This window comes from Fringilla coelebs (genome assembly GCF_963513975.1).
Source record: "Fringilla coelebs genome assembly, chromosome: 2".
NCBI lineage: Eukaryota > Metazoa > Chordata > Aves > Passeriformes > Fringillidae > Fringilla > Fringilla coelebs.
Genome location: NC_140029.1, coordinates 73542396 through 73561990, shown reverse-complemented (window position 1 = coordinate 73561990; position 19595 = coordinate 73542396). Strand labels below are relative to the sequence as shown.

At 36.7% G+C, this 19595-nt stretch overlaps 1 protein-coding gene across 7 annotated transcripts in view; it reads left to right on the top strand.

Annotated features, from left to right (window-relative positions):
- ZMYM2 (zinc finger MYM-type containing 2) overlaps positions 1 to 19595 on the top strand; it is an 86357-nt gene that overhangs the window by 11177 nt on the left and 55585 nt on the right. For 3 of the 7 annotated variants that reach the window (XM_084201194.1, XM_084201196.1, XM_084201190.1), the window contains 6 exons: positions 5276 to 5337; positions 7602 to 7722; positions 8843 to 9702; positions 14086 to 14371; positions 17088 to 17253; positions 18049 to 18261. In XM_084201194.1, coding sequence (XP_084057320.1) covers positions 8850 to 9702; positions 14086 to 14371; positions 17088 to 17253; positions 18049 to 18261 — 1518 coding nt within the window. In that variant the 5' untranslated portion in view covers positions 5276 to 5337; positions 7602 to 7722; positions 8843 to 8849. Of the gene's footprint in view, positions 1 to 5275; positions 5338 to 7601; positions 7723 to 8839; positions 9703 to 14085; positions 14372 to 17087; positions 17254 to 18048; positions 18262 to 19595 lie in introns of all 7 variants that reach the window. The other 4 variants (XM_084201195.1, XM_084201192.1, XM_084201193.1 and 1 more) reach the window with 4 other exon arrangements.

The window sequence follows — 19595 nt, the reverse complement described above, 5'->3', positions numbered from 1 at the left end:
GCCGTGAATACCTGTGCCAAGTGCTGCTCATTCTTTGATGAGTAGTCTTGAGAATTACTGGTGCTTGTTTTGGATACCCCTTCATAGAATTAAGTGTGAGGTTGACTCTGTATTTTGATTCTGTTTGTGCATGCAAGGAATCATTTCTTAGCATTGATTGAGTAGGAGGACTCAAGGAAGAAGCTGTGTTAAGCAAAATTATTCAAATATTCCTGGAAGCAGCAGTTGGAAAACAGATGTCAGCATTCACATTCAACAGTGGTGGCTGCAGTTCAGTTAACATGCTCAGAAGATATCAAAGTTTGCATGCTTTTGGTAAGCTTTAGCTGTGTTGGAATAGTTAGTCTTGTGAATAAAACTAAAATTTACTGACTTGCTTCAAAATATTTCATTAAGTAGATCTTGCCCTTGTTTTAGTTACTGTCTCTGCTGGATTACAGGTCTGGTCTTGCTTTTTTTGTTGAATTCTTTGAAATCTGGGTGACAAACATTTTGAGTCTTACATCATGACTTTTAGTAAGCTAATTTCTTCAATCCATACAAAAAATCAGAGGAAAGAATTAAATTTGAAGCAGCTCCAAACCTACTGGAAAATAAATTCTGAAATACTGTCTCCAAACTGAAGTAAAGAGATAGACCAGGCTTTTGTAATGATGGTACTAAGATGAACAGGTAAATTAGATTTGTGAACCTAAACTTAGTATCCTGTTCCTGAAAGCTTTTACCCATGTTCTGAAACACCAGCAATATGAATACATTGATGGGTTTATGTTAAATATTATTCAGACACTTTCATGAGCTTGTATACTAATTTAAGACCCTTGTTTTACTTTGGTGTTGTGAATACTTGCACTTGAGGTTAGCCCAAAATATGTGAGTATTCCTGTGGAACTCATTACCATGATTTATGTGTGAAACTGGCAGATGAAATAGTTGAGTCATTGTGGCATTAATGTAATGACTGAGGCTTGCTTAAAGCCTTGCTTGCTTCAGATACACAACTCAATGTGGCCAGTGGGTATACATGTTGAAAAATTCAGCCTGACCTGTTGTAATATTCAGCCTGTCACTGCTTGCAGTGAGCACATGCATGTTGGATTGCTTTATGTAGTAGTTGCTGTCAGGGTAGAGTATTTCCGTCTGTGGCCATCAGCTTGTCATGACTATCCTGTCTGTTGAAATGATCTGTGTATTGAAATTCAGAGCTGTGGCACCAACCTTGCTATGTTCAGGCACAGCTGTAGTGTTCTTGCACAGAAATTTTTCATTTGGGGAACTGATCTGGCTGGAAAGGATTCCAGCAGGAAACTCTTTTCTGTGGTTGCAGAAACAGCTGTGCCACATGATAGCTTAACAGTGAGACTGTGGACCTGGTAACTAGGCAGACCTTCAGAAGTGTTAAAACTTTTGTTAGAGGTGTAAAAGTTAACAGTAAATCAGAGCTACCATGTATCCAAGGTATATGTGAACATATGGCTGATGGATGAATACCCCTCAGCAAGGATATAAAGAGGAAAAAAGCCACAAACCAAAACAGCTTATGTGGTTGCCTGTGGTAAGAGTTTTATATCTGGTGACTCAGAAGGACCCTGTAACTGCTTTATATCTAACTTGGAGTTGTATTCACGTAGGTAGGAGTCTCTCCATACACAGTATTTGTAATTTACTATGCCCAAATGGAGACTGTAGTAGTAGAATGCAGATTTAGCTTAAAACTGGCTTAAATTACAGCCCTTTAAAAATTCTGGGCTACTTGTGTTTTTGTAGCACTTTTCACTTCTTATATGTGGATGTAGTTGGGTTACAAGTTTGCTTCAATTGCAGTGAAAAAGTGCTAATTTTAGGTGATTTTAATTAAAGTGGTTTACTTTGTTTTTGGGGTGAACTGTGGCATATATTCAGCCAGCCACTGGGTTGATAGTTCATACCCCAAGAAAGCTGTGATTGTGTGGGTTGCATCTGGCTGTGTAGGGAGTGAGTGTTCCTGAGCTGTAGCAGGACATTAAGCTAGAGAGCTTCTTGATAGCTGCTTTGCTGATAGTGTGTACTGAGCTTGTGATCATCAGACATAAGGAAAGTCAAGTGAAAAGTGATTCTCTGTAATAAGGAGAGGAACTTCAGAAACTAGCGGAATTAAGGAATTAATTGATATTATGATCAAATGAATGTCAGGGTCAAGAAGTGACCATTTGAACTGGATAGCCTCACAGAACATCAGGACATGTGTTCATTAAGTCTCTAGCCTTATACCAAAATGTTGACACCCAGCTGGAGTCAGCTTCAGAACCATAGGCTGAAATTTAGATTTTTTGGGTAAATGGGTAGAGTTTCTGTGAGGCTGGTGATATTTCTTTTGTATGTAAGAGGATGATTATTTCTCTCCTATGTTAGGGTAATTGCTGTACTAGGCAAATAGACAGGTAGCTTGTTTGTAACAGGGATGTATAGGAATAGAAGCTTTTCAGTTAAAGGCTGATTTTTCTGCAGGTGTATTCTGCAGGTGTATTCTTGGCAGCTGGCTGGCCAAGAATTTTGTAGTTTCCTTTGAACCACTGTGTTTTAAGTCATCAGTGCATTTATTTCATGTTTGCCCAACCCCTCTTTGAACTGGTTGCATTTCTAACCTCTCTAACCTTCTACAGCAGTGACTCTATCAATTAACAAAATGTTTTCATGCACAATAGATTATTAAAGCTTCTTAATGATTTAATTTGGCACCCTTTTGTTCTTGCAAAAGACTGGGCAGCTGTTATCATCTGTATTTTTTTTTATCCTTTCAGATTTAGAATCTTCCTTGAGTTGTTTTTGTTTCAAAAAGAATTCATTTTATATTCATTTTCCATGAATATAAATTGTTCATGTAACTCATGTGTTTTTCCCTTTCTCTGAAAAGTGAGTGATCTGAACATCTCATAAGCAAGATGCTGGAGAAGTATGTTTTTTTTGTAGTAACAAATGTGCTTTGTTTTATTTGATTGTTTTTTCCCCCTCTTTGGTTCTTGATGATTGAGTAGCTTTTATTTGAAAGAGTAAGAGGGTTGCAAGTGGGATCTCAAATTATGTGTATTCTTTCCCCCTATTCATTACCTTGCATTTATCACTAGTGATTTTTCTTGCCTCAGTGGCATACAATCAGTTTGTGTTTTCAGCTGCTCTGAGTAACTTTATATGATTAGGAAGCACTCATTTTGGGAGCCACTATCTCTTTGGCTGACTTTTATATGTTGATCTGTGTCATTTTATTTTGGATCCCCTGTGGTAACTTGTCTTTATTGTGGTAACAATGAGCAACACATGATATTTTTCTCTTTAAATAATTGCAAATCCCCCAGGAAGCATCTTCTTAAAATCTCTAGTATAGATAATTTCCACAGCAGTCTTCACTAAGTACAGAGTTAGAATTCCTTTTGGAAGATTTTAGTGGGATATACCAGTTTAATCAGGGTTGGTCAAAAAGTATGTGAACCCTTCAATAGATTTTGGCAGTAGTCCTGTGAGACATTACCTTTATATTGCAAAATTTGTATTACTCCCCTTGTCTATGTTTTTTGGGGTTTTTTTGTGTATTTATTCAGCTGTCGTTTCTATCAATTTATTTAGTGATAGAGATAGGACTGTAGTCTGAGCAATTGTTCTTGCCTTCTGCTTAAGTAATTGGTTGCAGATACTGAAATAAATTGCTGACTGCCTTTAGAAATCTTAAGTGACTTCCACAAGGCCCTGGTGATTTGTTCTAAAATCCTCTTGTGTTAGCACTTTGATGCAACATTTTTCCTCTGACCTGACCTGTAGAAAGAGAGCTTAGACGTGATCTTCCCTGATCTTTTCCTTACTGAACATCAGTGCAAAGAATTTATCCCGTTTTCTGGTTCAGGCTTCACGGATACTCTTTTATTTCAGGTAAAATTTTACTGATTGTAAAATTGACAAGAATTGGGATTTTAGACAAACTGTTTCTCTGACATAGGTCAGTAGCCTGTTTCTAACCAAAAGGTGTATGAAATGTATGTAAAACATCTCCCCAGTACAATTCCAGCCCTTTCATAGGTCAGAGGCTTCCTGATAGTAGTCTGTATTGGGTTTTTAGAGTCTTTTGGGGCTGGTGGTATGCATAATACAGTGAGTTTTTTAAATGGCCTTCATGCTTTAAAACTTTCTGTTCAGCTGCTCCATTTCTTTTCCTCCCACCGAGGTTGTTCTTTCTGAAGCCAGATGTTGAAGTAATGAGGTTTTTTGTATTTTTATTTTTTTTTATTCCCCTGGGAATTTAAGTATGCTTTTCTGGAGTGCTGTCTGGATAATATGTTGCGTGGCCCAGAGTTACACTAAGATTTGCTTTTTCTTCAGAGTGTTCTCTAGGCGGTTGAAGTTGACTGCGTTGTAAAAAATTTTCCCATCAATCGGTGGTGGGCTACCCTAGTTTGCACAACAGTAGTTAAAAGTAGTTAAAACAGCAGTTAAGTAGTTATGGTGAGTAATTATCTCACCATAGTGAGATAATGGGAATGAGAGTACTTTGCAGTCTCATATTCATTATCTCACCTATGGTGTCACTGTTGAGTGGAAGTGATTGGTAGTATACCATTAATGGGCTGTTTCTTCTGCTTGGGATGTGGAATTTAAAAGTAGCCCAGTACCTCTTGAGGTAAATAATTTAGTTATGATACTGTGCTTTCCGAGCAGAAAGTAGTATTCTTTTGCTAAGGCAAATAATTCCCTTTCTTTTTGTCCCGGTATTTGTGTCTTAGGATACTGTCTCCTAAATTTTGTTTATCTGTTCATGTCTGAAGATGTCTCAGTTATGCATTATTTCCAAAGTAGTCTTTCGAGTTTTCTTTTTTGTTTTTAGGCTTATAGCATTGATAGGGAAGCATATGTATGTGGTGGTTCTACTTTGGATGTCTGTTTCCAATGCCCTGTTTTGGTGGAACTGTAGTTTTAACCAGATTTCTGTGACTCATCTTGATTTTTATGTTTTTGCTCCAAGTGTACATAACTGTGACTTTGATCTTCTGTCACCTTCATTCCACATGTCATTAATGGCACTTGGTAAAGGCATTTAAATTCCAGTTTCTGCTTTTGGTAAAGCAGAAAGAGTTGATTTTCTTTTTTGAGGTACTCATATGCCTCACCTGGGTTTCTGCAATTCATGATAACTTTAACTCTTATCATTCATCAGTGAAGTTGACCCTGCAAGTATTACTTAACCATGTTAAGAGCTGTAGTAGTTGTCATCATTTTAAAATGCCTACATTTTGTCTCTTATTTCTTCCAGAAATTAAGCCTTGAACAAAGCAATGGGATCATAATTGATTTCAATGTGAAGACTTTTAATAGGTGAGTGATGTAGCCTAAATTAAGAGGGACACACAAGGCCTGGTTCAGGAAGGGCTATTGAATATTGGTAGTGCTTCTTTTTCTGTCCAGATGTGATTTTGGTGTCTATGTACCACCACAAAGCCTTGAGCTTGTTCTTCAGCAGTATTGAACATGCGTTTTCTGCAAACTAGGTCTCACTATTTTGTGGGTTGTTTTCTTGTTGTTGTTCATTGGTTGGGATTTTTTGTTTGAGGTGTTTGTTCATAGGGTTTTTTAATAATTATTTGGTTTTGTTGTTGAGTTGGGGGTTTGTTTTGTTAGTTGGTTGGGATTTTTTCTGTTTCAGTTTAGTTTTTTCCCCTCCAAATCTCAGCAATTTGTCCAGTGATCAGTCTAATGAATCTCATGGGTTTCTGTTAATTGTATTTGTATTGTAAATCATCTTTTTCTGTTGCCTGTTTTGAGGTGTGAGTTTTTTCCCTGTTTTCCATTCTAAATATTTTTTTTTTTTTGCTGAGTCACTTTTTTGGGTAGTTTTTCATTTACTGACTGTGACATTGCCTATGTGGTTTTTATGTTTCTGCTTGATGTTCCTACTTTCAGAAAGCAAGCTATCTCATTTTGCACATTTTATGGGTAGCTTTGTTGTTGAGAGGAGCTATTTGCAGGGAAATATATGCAGATTTTGCTTATGACTGTGCACTAGTAGTTAAACACATTTTTATTTTTTTAATACTTAGCAGTATAACTCATTAAAACCTAAGAGCTTTGTGGAGAAAGTAAATAGATTTAGGCAAAAAGATACGTGTTTTGAGTCTTAACTTTGCTACATATTATGTGCATGTACAGCCCAAGTCTGTCTTTCTACTAAGGATTTGTGAAAATAGGAATCACAAAGGTTTTGAGTCAGGCCTGGGGTGTAGTCTTGGCATAGCCTCATTTTTTCCCTGCTCACATCTGTTCAAGCATATCTGAAACTTTATTAGAAGCTTTATGTGCTTGTGATGCTTTTGTCCTTGTAAAAAAAAAATAGAATAAACATGTGAAAATTTAAAAACTAAATTAATTCTTTTCAGCAAAATCTGAGATGCAGAAAAATATAACTTTAAGTTATTCAGCCCTAGAGGAAAAAGTAAAAGTGAAAGAGAATATTGGATTAAATTAACCTTCAGTGTAACTGACTGATTTCCAGGGACGTACATGCCAACTACATTGATAATACAATTTTTCTGGTAAGAAGCCTTCTTTCATTTCAATTCAGTGCTCCCTTTATTGGGGTTCAAATGCTATTACATAATGGCATTTGTCTGTGAGGCTAACATAGGAAGGAATTAAAAGGTGGTCGCCTGCCTCTCCTCTAGGATTAATCTGGTTCACAGCTTTAGTGTTTGGTCCTTGTCCTGCCCTCCCTGCTCCTGCTCAGTTGATGGTCAGCAGGGCTTGAATAGTGTAAATGTGTAGAAGAATATTTGAGCTTTATTCCTCTGGGCATTTTTACTGTCGGGGGTTTTAAGGGCTGTCCTCAAACAGTAGATAACTACACAAGTTGATGCTCTCTCTTTTAAAAATGCTGCCAAGTCTGGAAAACCTAATGAGTGTTATAAAGCCTGAAGAATAAGTAGATGCTTGAACTTTAAACATTTTCAGTCTCTTGTGAGTGATCACATGTGTTAAAACAGGCTATGGATGTCTGAATCTGTGCTAAGTATCACTGCAGTGCTTATATACATGTTGAAAAATATTAGCAGTGTAAGGTTTATATTGCATTGTAGGCCTGATTTTATGTTTTGTAGCTTTCCTTTTATATTTTAATTTTAGTTTAGTGTATTCTGCTACAGGTAGCCAGGAGGTTGACACGATAAAAATGAAGGAAATGTAGCTGCTAAGATTTTTTTTCTCAATTGCTTGGTTTACTTGAATCATTTATTTCCTTAGTATTCCATTAGAGATATACTTCTTAATTCTTATGTTTCATTACTCAATTGCAGTTATGTATGTCTGTCTCTTACCAAACATTGCTTATTTTTCCCCTCTATAAAGCCTTCTGGAAGTGTCATGTGACAGAGTAGAAGATCTCAGAGAGTAGTGTTGCTGCTTTATTCACAGCAGGGATTGAATAGACTCACATTCTCTCTTACTGTAGGATCGTAGTGCTGAAAATCAGGTTTGAACTTAAACTGTAAATTTAGAAGAAAGTTGGTGTAAGGAACATAGTTAGCAGATGATGCTTGAGATGAGGAAATAGCTCTGAGTAGCTAATGTTTGTTTTAACCCTGTTTCAGACTACAATACTTTTGTGAAAGGCAGCAAGTTGGTACAAGAGCAGTTTCCCCACAGGAAAGAAAATAAAAGTGCTTGGAGCAACTTATTAAGGTAAACAGATTGCAGTGGATTTCTGGATGGGTAAGTATAGATGAGCAGGATATTTCTCCTTCTTGTATTTACCTTCCTGTAATAAAGGTTTTTTATAAAAAAGCACAGATAAATGCTTCTAACCTTCCACACAAACTCAGTGATGTCACAGATCAGTGTTTACTCCAAGACATACCCAAATTATAATTATGTCTGTATTTTTCTTGTAGTATTATATCGAGGCTGGTTTAACTTACTGATCTTTAGTACAGATGTCTTTTAGAGCCATCTTAGGTCTTTCAGCTTTGATTGTATCCAGGTTGACTTCTATATTTTTGAATTCATGGTTGAATTGACATTTATGAAGAACAGATTCCCCAAACTGAACAATTACTAAAAACAAACAGATCTCCCCAGGCAAAGTAGCTGTTGGGAAGTAGCCTGAATAAACACTGCTTGCTCTTAAAAGAAATAAGACTAAGTCACTGGAAGTTGCAGGAGCATGAGGTAATAAGGCAGGACTTCAAATGAGCTGCCAGTCTGTAGTGGCTACAAATGAGAGGTTGCTGTCCACTTTCTGCTGCTCAATAATGTATCTATTTTTGTCATGTGTGAGGGTTTCCTATATATCTCTTCCTTACTTCTTTGTCTCAATTATCTAATGGCTACTACCTAAGGAGCTTTGGCAGTGTGGGGTTGGGGGAAAATCAGTTGAATTTCAAAGTTGTTAACATTCCTAATTGGGCCAAAATTTAATAGGAATTCACTTTTTCTTTCAGTGTGCTTAACTCTTGATCTTGCTTTGCAGTCTAGCAAATGCAGTTAGAATTGCTTGCTTGTGTGGGGTGGGAAAGGGACTGAGAGATTGGGATCATTTAATAAATAGCACTGATAATTCTGTTTCCTGTGTGTAAATGTATTGGTAAAACATTGTGATGTGTAGCAATTGCATATTTTTTGCTAGTATAGGATTAGAAAGTAAATGGGTGTTAAGACATTCAAAACCGAACATAGGAAAATTCAATTTTTCCTTCATATTATCTCAGGAAGAAAATAAAATCTGGAACTATTAATTCAGTAGTTATTTTTAAGAACTGTTACTGGAAAGTAGTGTCTTACTCTGAAGTTGGATGTGTTCTTTTCTTGCTTTATGTTTTTCTTCAAACAGCAGATCTGGAATGGACACGAGTCCTCTGGGAGGATTAGACTTGTCTGAAAATACTCCTAGTCTGCTAGGGAATACCACCATGGCAGCAGGTCTCGCAAATGTAGGAAATACATTTGGAGGGCCACCAAGTTCTTTAGTTTCTAGACCTAATAAATTCCAAAACTCAACTATAGAAGATGATGATGATGTAGTTTTTATCGAACCTATACAACCTCCACAAAATTCTACGTCGCTGGTAGCAGACCAAAGGAACGCTGCATTTACATCATCTAAAAATGAAGAACTCAAAGGAAATGATTGCAAAATGCTTCCTTCTCCGAAAGACTTAAATTCTCGAAAGGGGAGTATAAGTGAAACTATTATTATTGATGATGAAGAAGACATTGAAACAAATCAAGGACAAGAGAAGAATGCTTCCAGTTTTAATGAACGAAGACTTCCAGAGTGTAAAAATAGAACCAACGAAATGGAATTCTCACCTTCCAGTTTTTCCAGAAGTAAGGTAAATTCAGGGATAGGTAATAGTGGTATAACCACAGAACCAGACTCAGAAATTCAGATTGCTAATGTTACTACATTAGAAACAGGTGCTATGAGATCTGTCAGTGTCGGTCATTTAGAAAATGATGGTGACGGGCATGACATGAACCTAATGATTACACATGTAACGTCACTGCACAATGCCAGCTTGGGAGATGTATCTAACGGACTGCAGTCAGATAATTTTGGTGTTAATTTGCAAACATACACCCCATCTTTGACTTCACAGACCAAGACTGGTGTAGGACCTTTCAATCCTGGTAGAATGAACGTGGCTGGAGATGTATTTCAAAATGGAGAATCTGTGACTCATCATAATCCTGGTAAGTTGCAATTTTGAATTTTTCCTTAAAGACTGAAAATAAGTCGTGAAATAAATTGATTATAGAATTTTTGATTTAAGTATTTTTGGCAGTGGCACTGCTTAGTCATTTAGCGTAATATGTATGAAAGATCTTGATTCCCTTCATGCCCATCACTACCTTATCTGTGACTAGAATAAAATATGCTCAGTGACATACTACTTTAGGAAACATGTCTTCACAAAAGGATTATTAAATATTGGAACAGGCTGCCCAAGAAAGTGATCTCCAACCCTGGAGATATTTAAAAGGGGTGTAGATATGGCACTCAGGGACATGGTTTAGTGAGATTGGTGGGTTAAGGTTGGATTTGATGATCCTACGCATCTTTTCCAACCTAAATGATTCTGTGATTATATATGTGGTTTGGAAGATTTCTTCTGCATTGGTGTTAGTCTATTTTCCTTGAGTAGGTACCACTTCTCTGTATGAAGCAGTAGGTGCATAACAGAGATACTTCTATCCTACACATTAATTTAGAGTCTGATGTCCCCAGTAGGCATTGGAGTGCCTATGATAGAATGGTTTGGATTGAAAAGTTTATTTAAAGATCGGCTCATCCAACCACCCTGCCGTGGCAGGGACATCTTTCACTGGATGAGGTTGCTCAAAGCTCCATCCAGCCTGACCTGGAATACTCATGGATGGGGCATCCATAGCTTCTCTGGATAACCTGTTCTGTGTCTTGCCACCTTTATTGTAAAAGAATTCTGTCAATTCTGTCTCATGACCAGTATAAACCTACCCTCTTTCAATTTAAAGGTACTGCCTCTTGTCCTGTTACTGCAGGTCTTGTTAACAAATCTCACTGCATCTTTTTCTGTAACCCTGCTTTATATGTTGAAAGACTGCAGTATGGTCTCCCCAGCCTTCTCTTCTTCAGACAGAGCAACTTGCAACTCTTTGCTTTTCTTCACAGGAGAGGTTCAAGCCTTCTGTCACTTCTTGTAACCCTCTTCTGTGCTTGCTTTAACAGGCCCATTTCTGTCTTGTACAGGGGACCTCAGAGCTAGATGCAGCATTTTGCAGGTGGGCTCTCAGCAGAGCAGAGGGACAGAATCTCCACAGAACAGGATAAAAGTGACTTTTTGGTCTGTAAGCACAGGTTGCTGGCTCATAGCCAGTGTTCCATCTACTGGTCCCCCACAGTCCTCCTCCACAGGGCTGCCCTCAATCCATTCAGCCCCCAGTTTGTATTGGTATTGAAGATTGCCCTGGCTCACCTTGCACTTGGGCTCATTCACCCAGGCTGTCAGGATCCCTCTGGTAGCATACTGTCCCCTCTGGCTTATCAATTGCACCACCCAGCTTGGTGTTCCCAGTAAACCTGCTGCGAGTCTGCTTAATCTCACTCTCTGTGTTGTTGAAAAAACCCTAAATAATATCAGTCCCAGTACAAACCCTCGAGGGACTCTGCTTGTTACTGGTTTCACTTGGACATTGAGCCACGAACTGTAATTCTTGGGGTGCAGTCATCCAGCCAATTCCATCCATCAGATATATATGTCTCCAATTCAGCAGCAAGAGCCTTGGGGGGGGGGGCATATCAAAGGTCTTCAGATAGGTCCAGATGGATGAAGTCCATGTAGATGTGCTTTGGAGTGTAACTTAATAGGTTTTGTTTCTCTCAATGGAATCTAGTTTTTGTGCTTCAAAAAAGCTCCAGAGAAAGAGGCGACACCTAGTAAATTGGGGATGCAGTTTACAATTGCCCTGATGTGAAGTAGGTTTTAATGCAGCTGTATGTAGCTCAGTGTGTTTCAAAAGCTGCATGCCTGTGAAAAACTTCAGTAGTCTTCTTCCTCACCTTTGCCCCAAGATGTATGGGCACATTGTTTTCAGCTTTTAAAAAAAAACTAAATTTTTGCAAGATGACTCTGTAAAAAAGTGGTATAAATGACAGAAAAGTTAATTTTATAGTGCTTAGAGCAGGAATGAGTAAGAAAGAAGGGGAGCAACCTGAAAAGCCATAGCAGTAAGAAGTAGTTGAACATGACACTGTATAGTCTCATAAACTTGGCCATTACAGAATTGTAGGTAGGAACCTGAAGGATGAATACATAAGGCAGTGAGGTATGAAAACTCACCAGGAATTAACTAAGTGTGATACACCTCCGTTCAAGGACATGAAAATTGGATTTTACAGATCCTTTGTGGAGAGCTTTAAACAAAGGAGATACCATGGCTGAAAAGTGAGATGTGAAGAAAAGGCATAATATAAAATGGGTATATATGAAGCTGGGATATGGAAAAAGTAAAAGAAAAAAAAGTCAAGATCTTCAGATTTTCTTGTATGTTTATGGAAGGAAAAATGCAACAAAATATTGAGGGAGGCTATCTGAGGCCTTAAGAAAATAAGGAATAGTTTAAATAACCTTAAAAGAGATATTATTACCTACTTTATATATATTTTTATATATATTTATATATAAGAGATATATATTTACCTACTTTAATTGCTGAATGTTTCAAACTGAAATGAGTGGCAAACTCAAGTTTTCACGACTTGCAGTTCAGCACTACTGGAATTACAAGCAGATGTAGCTCTATTGCACATGCTGTGCATTCCTGATAAGAGAGGCAATGTTCTTTGACTTGAAATCTAAAAGAAAAGAATGTTTTGAGGGGTTAAGGTGCTGCCAGGATAATAGTATATTTGAAGTAGTAGAAGTATAGAAAAGTTTGAAGAGGGCACTTAATTTTAATTCTAAGAACTCTGGTAGCTTGTCTTAGTTTGTCAGTAAGGATATTCATGCCTTCAAAGATAAACTCCTTTAATGCTTTTAAGACAAATGTGTTTTGTTTTGTGTCCTTTTCCCTTCACCTTTTCATTCCAGCTCTTCTGTTTACTCTCAAGCACTACAGCAGGTAAATTTCTAGCTTGTCTTAAATGCCTGAGTAGTAGGACATCCTTGTCAGCTAAAAAGTCACACCAGAAAATATTCTTTTACCTGCTAAGGAATGTATGTTGTTTCTTGTACTAACAAGTGTTCTTGGAACTTTGTCCCTAAATGGATTTTAAAGCTATGCATCAGAATATGTTGTTAATAGAATCCTTTGGGGAAAGAAAGGAATGCAGAAAATAGGAGAAAAGGGTTCCTCTTATTTAATGAATTATTATGGACCAAAATAATGTCCCTTAAGAAAAAAGCATGGGCAGTTGCTCTTGTCTGTAGGTTAATGTTTTTGTTATATGAAGTCATAAAATTTAAAATCATCCGTCTTACGTTTGGGTATTAGTTGTATTAACACTCCAGAAATACTCTGAGTCATTCCAGTAAAACATTCAAGGCTAGATAAGTCCCAAGGGCTGTCACAGTGTTGGTATAACTGGCACAGTATTGGAAATTTGTGCAAATGTTTTTTATAATGCAAACTTATTTTTTTCAGTTTTAATTATCTTCAGAAAGTAAACATTTCCAAATTCTGATGATAATAACTTTAATTTAAAGCGCAAATTCCAGAGAAAAGCCTAGAAATGACATTTTGTTGTGGGATTTTTCCCCCAGAACTGTATCTTCTGCTCCAGACCAAGATACAGAGCATGTAATTTAACATATGATCTTCATAGATGTATTTCTTTCAGAAAAAATGTTTCATTTGCTTTCTTGTTATGTGAGTTACTTGTATGGCAGGTTATGCTACAAAACATTGGGCAAAGATGACTGTTCTATGATATAGTTCATATTTCAAAAAATACAGCTAGAACACAAGTGGAGTCTGAAACATGGGGACATGGATATGTGTACTGCCAGAACTTAGAAAATTATTATTGTTATTTTCTAGGTTCATTGATTTCTACTGAGGAAGTTGTTTCTCTCTTGGCTTAGGAAGTTCACTGCTATACAGTATAGTTCTCTGGCTGCAGGCTGAACTAGGAGCCAGTTCTAGGGTTTATCACCCTAGAAAACATGATGCTTGTTAAAGCTTTAGAACAAAATAGCTGATGAAAATTTTGGATCTAAATTTGCAGAGTTTGTCTCAAACATTGGTTTAGAAATTCTATGTTGTCTGTTGGTCTCTTTTTTTTAATTGCAGTTTTGTTTGTCTGAAGATAAGATTGCCAGCTTGCAAACTCAGTGCAAGTGAATTGAAATCTGCAAAACTTGTCACTAGATACAGGATGGGAGCATCCTGAAATTTGTTCTTGTTCTGAAGCTTTGTAGCAGTGGAGAATGGTACCATCAGACAGGATTTTTTACATTAAACCTGAAATTAAATGTCTTTCTTCTGTGGTCATTCCCACAGAAAAATGATTTTATGATGATACGTCTGTGAATGCTATTCTGTACATATATATGTGTCTCTTGATTTATTTTTATGTTTGGGTTTTTTGTCTTGAAGATTCTTGGATATCCCAGTCAGCTTCCTTTCCTAGGAATCAGAAGCAGCCAGGTGTGGATTCCTTGTCACCTGTAGCATCCCTTCCTAAGCAAATTTTCCAGCCTTCTCCCCAGCAACAGCCTTCTAAGCAGGTTAAAGTCACATGTGCGAACTGCAAAAAGCCTTTACAAAAAGGACAGACTGCATATCAGCGGAAAGGATCAGCTCACCTTTTCTGCTCCACTACCTGCCTCTCATCATTTTCACACAAACCTACTCCAAAGAAACTTTGTGTCATGTGCAGAAAGTGAGTTTTTTATTTTGTTTCGCTCTAGCGCCTACATTCAGTACTATTAAGATTCTTACACATGTGTGAGAATTGCTCCATTAACAATATAAAATCTGATTATATAAATGCTTTATTTTGTGTTGCTTTAGTGTTCGGAAATGTTGAATTCTCCATGTCTAACAAAATAATACCAGCTTTTGAATTCAGAATATGGGATGTTTTATTGAAAGCCAGTACACTAAAAATAGCCTTTTCTTTTTTTAAGATAAGGTGTCCAAATTGGGGCGTACTTTGTGACAAGATATACTTCATATATGAAGTCCTTTATGAAAAAAGTGGACCGTGTGTTGTGTAGAAAGCACTCATTTTGATAGATGAAGATGTAAAATCAAGAGACTTTAAAAGGATGGGAAAGTCATGACTTGCAAGAAGCTGGAAGAAACTTGGGAGTTCTTCTACTCTCGGTTATAGGGGGATAAGAAAAGCCTTAGGTTTTCCTCATAAGTGGGGCAACTGACAATTTTGTAGCTGAAGATATCTTAAGTGGGTGGTACAGAGGGAGTAAAAAGCTTAGCTAGAAGTGGCTTATTTTGAATTAGTGATTAGGTTTGACTTGCAGTTTTTCCTGATTTGCCAGACTTGAAGTTGCCAAAGAGAAGCCTTCTGTAATTGTGGTGTTGTAGTGTTAAGTGTGTAGACTGACTGTACTATCTTTTACTTTCAGCGTACTGTTTACTGAGCTTTTTGCACTTTTGTATTCTCAGTCTGGTACATGCTGCAATGACAGTGGTTAAAGGATGAATTTTTGCTGAACTAAAGAAAGCTTCCAATAAAGGCTGACTTCATTAGTGTGTGCTCCTGAGAGCTCAATCACAGATTTAAACTAGTAAAAAAAACACCTTTTACATTACTGTCTACTGTGCTGGATTAACACAGCTAGTATTCGGATGCAAGCTATTGGTCTTTTTTCTCCTTGGCATTCAGTAAAAATAAGCTATAGAAAACATTGGTATCCTGCATACTCATACTATGATACCCTGAAAACCTAGGAAACGTAAGATATTCTAGGTTTTGAAAAAAAATCTGTGTTAAAAGCTCTAATTCTCTGAACCCTTCTCTCTACAGGGCTAGTTAAAAGTAATGCTTGTTCTTTCTATTGGCTTGTTATGTCTTTATACACTAATTTTTTTTTTAGACATAATCTGGTGACTACTATATTCAGTTAGCTGCATGATCTATAAAGCTGAAGATTAGACAAATCTTCTCTGACTGAAATCATGGCTAAATCCATGCTCCTTTGCCAAATTGGAGATAATTAAGCTATGTATTGCAAGAGGCTACATACAAAACTGCCCTAAATGAAAAGGTTTATTTTTGAATGATGAGGAAAACACCTTATTTCTAGCACTAAGTTGTTCCTCCATGGCACTGTTCCTCTGTATAACCCAACAGAAAAAATAAAAATTCTTAGGTATTTTATTATAAATTCCTTTTCTTGCATTCCTCTGAACTCTTCTGTTACTACATAAATAGCAAGCTCCCCAGGGCAGAAGCTCTGCCTTTGTTTTGCAGAACAGGATTTGTGTCAGGTACTCCCTGACATAAATCTTAGTAGTTCTCCAAAGGGTAAGCCAAACTCTGCTGACTTCCCCCTGATGGAAGAAGGCAAGCTTGGAAGTGTTGGTATCAGAGCTGTACAAGTTAATTTTCAAGGAAATGTCTAGGGAAACATACCTTCTCCCGTTGTCCTAGTGGTTTTTACTCATCTTAGTTTTAAAACTTAAAGGTATGAGTGTGTGGGGTGTGTTTTTTCCAACTGGTGATCCAGATGTGTGCAATAATTGTTTTTATATATTCTGCCCAACAGCATTTCCTATATGTCAATAACAAGTTTTAGATTTTTGTGGGTTTTTTGCTTAGAAAGTGAAGGAGGAAGCTTTTAGTTCTCTCCTTACTTCTTCTAATATATGGTGTGTATTAGTTTGGGACAGTGAAAGTCTGTTTGGTTAGAAAAAGGTTTGTTCAATTTCAAATTACTTCTATTGATGGTTGGTTTTCTGGATTAAGGTGTTAAATTGGCATAATTCCATGGACAGCTGCATGAACTGCTCAGATGCCTTGGAACTTTTTAAAAGAATGATGGAATTAACTTTTGTAAATTTTGAATGACAGAACTTATAGGCATGTTTGTTGTCGAGTTCTAAGCTTTTTCCTTGTTTATAAGTTTAAGAAATATGAGAAAACAACTTTGTCTCTTCCTCTCATCCTGTCCTGAGATTAATACTGAAAATGGTGGAGGTACCTACAAAGACAATTTCTTGCTTTTATAATAAATCTGAATTTTTTAATATGAAACTTACATGTAGCTTTTGTGTAAAAGGAAAAGCCATTGTAAAATGGCTAGTTCAAATTTGCTGTGTTAGTTTTTTGAAAAAATTGAGTTTGCCATAACTACATCTAATGGCATACTGATTCTGCTTAGTTCTAGATTAACTTAATGGGAAAAAGTAACTCAAAGCAAAAGAAAAACATAGGGGTTTACACAGTAAAGACTTAGTTACAGTAGTTGTAAAAATATTATCAAACTTGGTATTCATCCTGTGGCTAACAACTGTACACTAGAAGAAATGTTTTGAAATGTAAGCCTTGAAAGGACGAATGAATCTTAATACATGTGAAGTGTTCTTGTTTATATAAGTAAAAACATAAGCACATGATTTTTTTTTTATTTCAGAGATATAACAACAATGAAAGGTACCATTGTTGCTCAAGTAGATTCAAGTGAGTCTTTCCAGGAGTTTTGCAGTACATCATGTTTATCCTTCTATGAAGATAAACAGAATCCCTCAAAAGGAGCCTTGAATAAATCAAGATGCACAATCTGTGGTAAACTAACTGAGGTCTGGTTGACTGTTTTTTGTCTTTCTCAGTTATGACATATTGATACCTTATATACTGAAATAAGAAAACTGAAAAGAAGATAATGTAAAATCTTCAGTATTTTGAGATATTAAAATATGCAGGTTTAATATTCACAAAGAGCAGCTGAAGGAAGTATTCCAAGAGGTTGATATTTGTTTCAGAAACTTCAACTGCCTTTTGCTGATAATGTGTTCTATTAGGCATAGAATCTTGTAATTATAACCCAGATCTCTCACATAAAAGAATTGCTGATGAAAAAATGTCAAGATCCACTATATTACTTATTTTTTTGTCACTGTATGTTTTGAAAGGTAATGCAGATGGTTTCAGAGATCTGTAGAATATGTGTAATTTTAAATTCTCATAAATGTATTTATTCTTGATGCCCTCTTGATTAGTGAGCCCAGCATAGTTCAGGCTGCTGCTTTACACAGCATATTGTTTGGCCAATCTTGATATGCCAGGTTCTTCAGCTGCAAATGAACTGTTTTACAAAATTGCATAAATTGGCATTCTGCTCTCATATGCAATTTCCACACCCATCTCTCTGGTCTTTCCTTTCCTTCTAGACTAAAGGGTAGATGAGTCTAAGAGTGTTTTCCTAGTATGTTGGAGACAACAGAAACATCCCTTTCTGTTTGTATATTCATGGTCATTTCAAGTTTTTAAATAGTGAGATGGTTACTTGAATGTAAGACTGCTGGCTGGTCTGTTAGTTTCAGGCAACTTTGTGCTTGTCTTCTGATAGCATACTTTTTATTTTTGCTTTTTAGATTCGTCACGAAGTTAGCTTTAAAAATATGACTCATAAGCTGTGCAGTGACCATTGCTTCAATAGATACAGGATGGCAAATGGTTTAATAATGAATTGCTGTGAGCATTGTGGGGAGTATTTGCCCAGTAAAGGAGCTGGAAACAATGTCCTTACTATTGATGGTCAGCAGAAAAGATTCTGCTGTCAGAACTGCGTTGGTGAATACAAGCAGGTAATGACTTCTTTACCTATAAATTAAAGTTAAATAAGCATTAATTGTTTTTAAGTTTATCCTGGTACTAATAGCATGGGTTTACTTCTCCTAAGACATAAGTAACAAAGACTTAGAAAAATGAAATTAATCCCAGTGAGAAGGAATTATCTGCAGTGGACCTTTTACTACTATATCTTTTTGATGTTGCTATAATAGTGATACATATTTGTTCTTAATGAAAGTACAATTGAAATTAAATGTTGTTAATAATTTCAGGTTTTTTCTCTTGGTGGTATCTGAAGTATATTAATAGCAAGCACACCACACAGGCTTTACTGGTCCTTAAGTCAAGGGTTTTTTATGTAAAAGCTCACTTGGATGCAGTTTTGAAACATTAAAAAATATGCAGAGCATAACAGATGGGTCATTGCTGTGAGAAGGCACTAACTGGTTACAGTTTGGCTGTGTATTTGCCCTATGTCTCATCTCCATTGTACAGCACAGGATTAAAAAAATTATTTTCCTCCTTACATGTATCAAATTTTACGCTTTCATTTTATTTACTTGGTTTGTTTTTCATTTATTTTTAAGACTGTTAAGATAGCAGTAATTGTGTTTAAATATAATGCCAAATCAAGAAGTCTTGATGCTGATGTCTTTTATATTTTGCAGAGCCAGCTTAGCTCTGAGCTGTTGCTAATGCTGGCTAGAAGGTTTAAATGTTAATCACAGTATTTATAGTATAATAGGATAGCTCTGAAATATTAAATATTTCTGTGGAGGAAGTAGAATATGGGGATTTTGGGGTGTTATTTTTGGGGTTCTTTTGCTTGGTATGTTCTGCTTTGGGGTTTTAGGGGAAGTGTTCTGACAGGGCTCCTTTGCTAGGAAATTTATGTTTCTGATTTTAAAATGCACACTTGAATATGTGAGTGGCAGCTGGGCTGCACATTTTGCAGGGCTCATTCTTCATCTCTTGACATTTGTAAGAAGCCTGTGGCCTTAGAGAAGAGGCATTGCAGTGCTGTGTTGTAAAGTTCTTTAATGTTGCATCATGTGTGCTTGTATTTTCTCACTGGACACTGAGTTCTGATGCTTTTGGGGATGGCTGTTCATGTGTGTGTGTGCTGTGTGTGAAGAGCAAAGCTGGAAACATGTAAACAGCCTCACTGGAAATGTAACATAAGCGTTATTTTTTTGCCACAGCTGTACCAAAAGGGACAGGATAGGTTTTCAAGCTACTAAAAACATAGGCATGCCCAGAAGCCGTGGAAAGACTTGAAGAAACGTTGAATACTGTCTCTTGAAGAAACAAAAATGCAGGAGATTAACTTTGAACGTGAAAACATTTC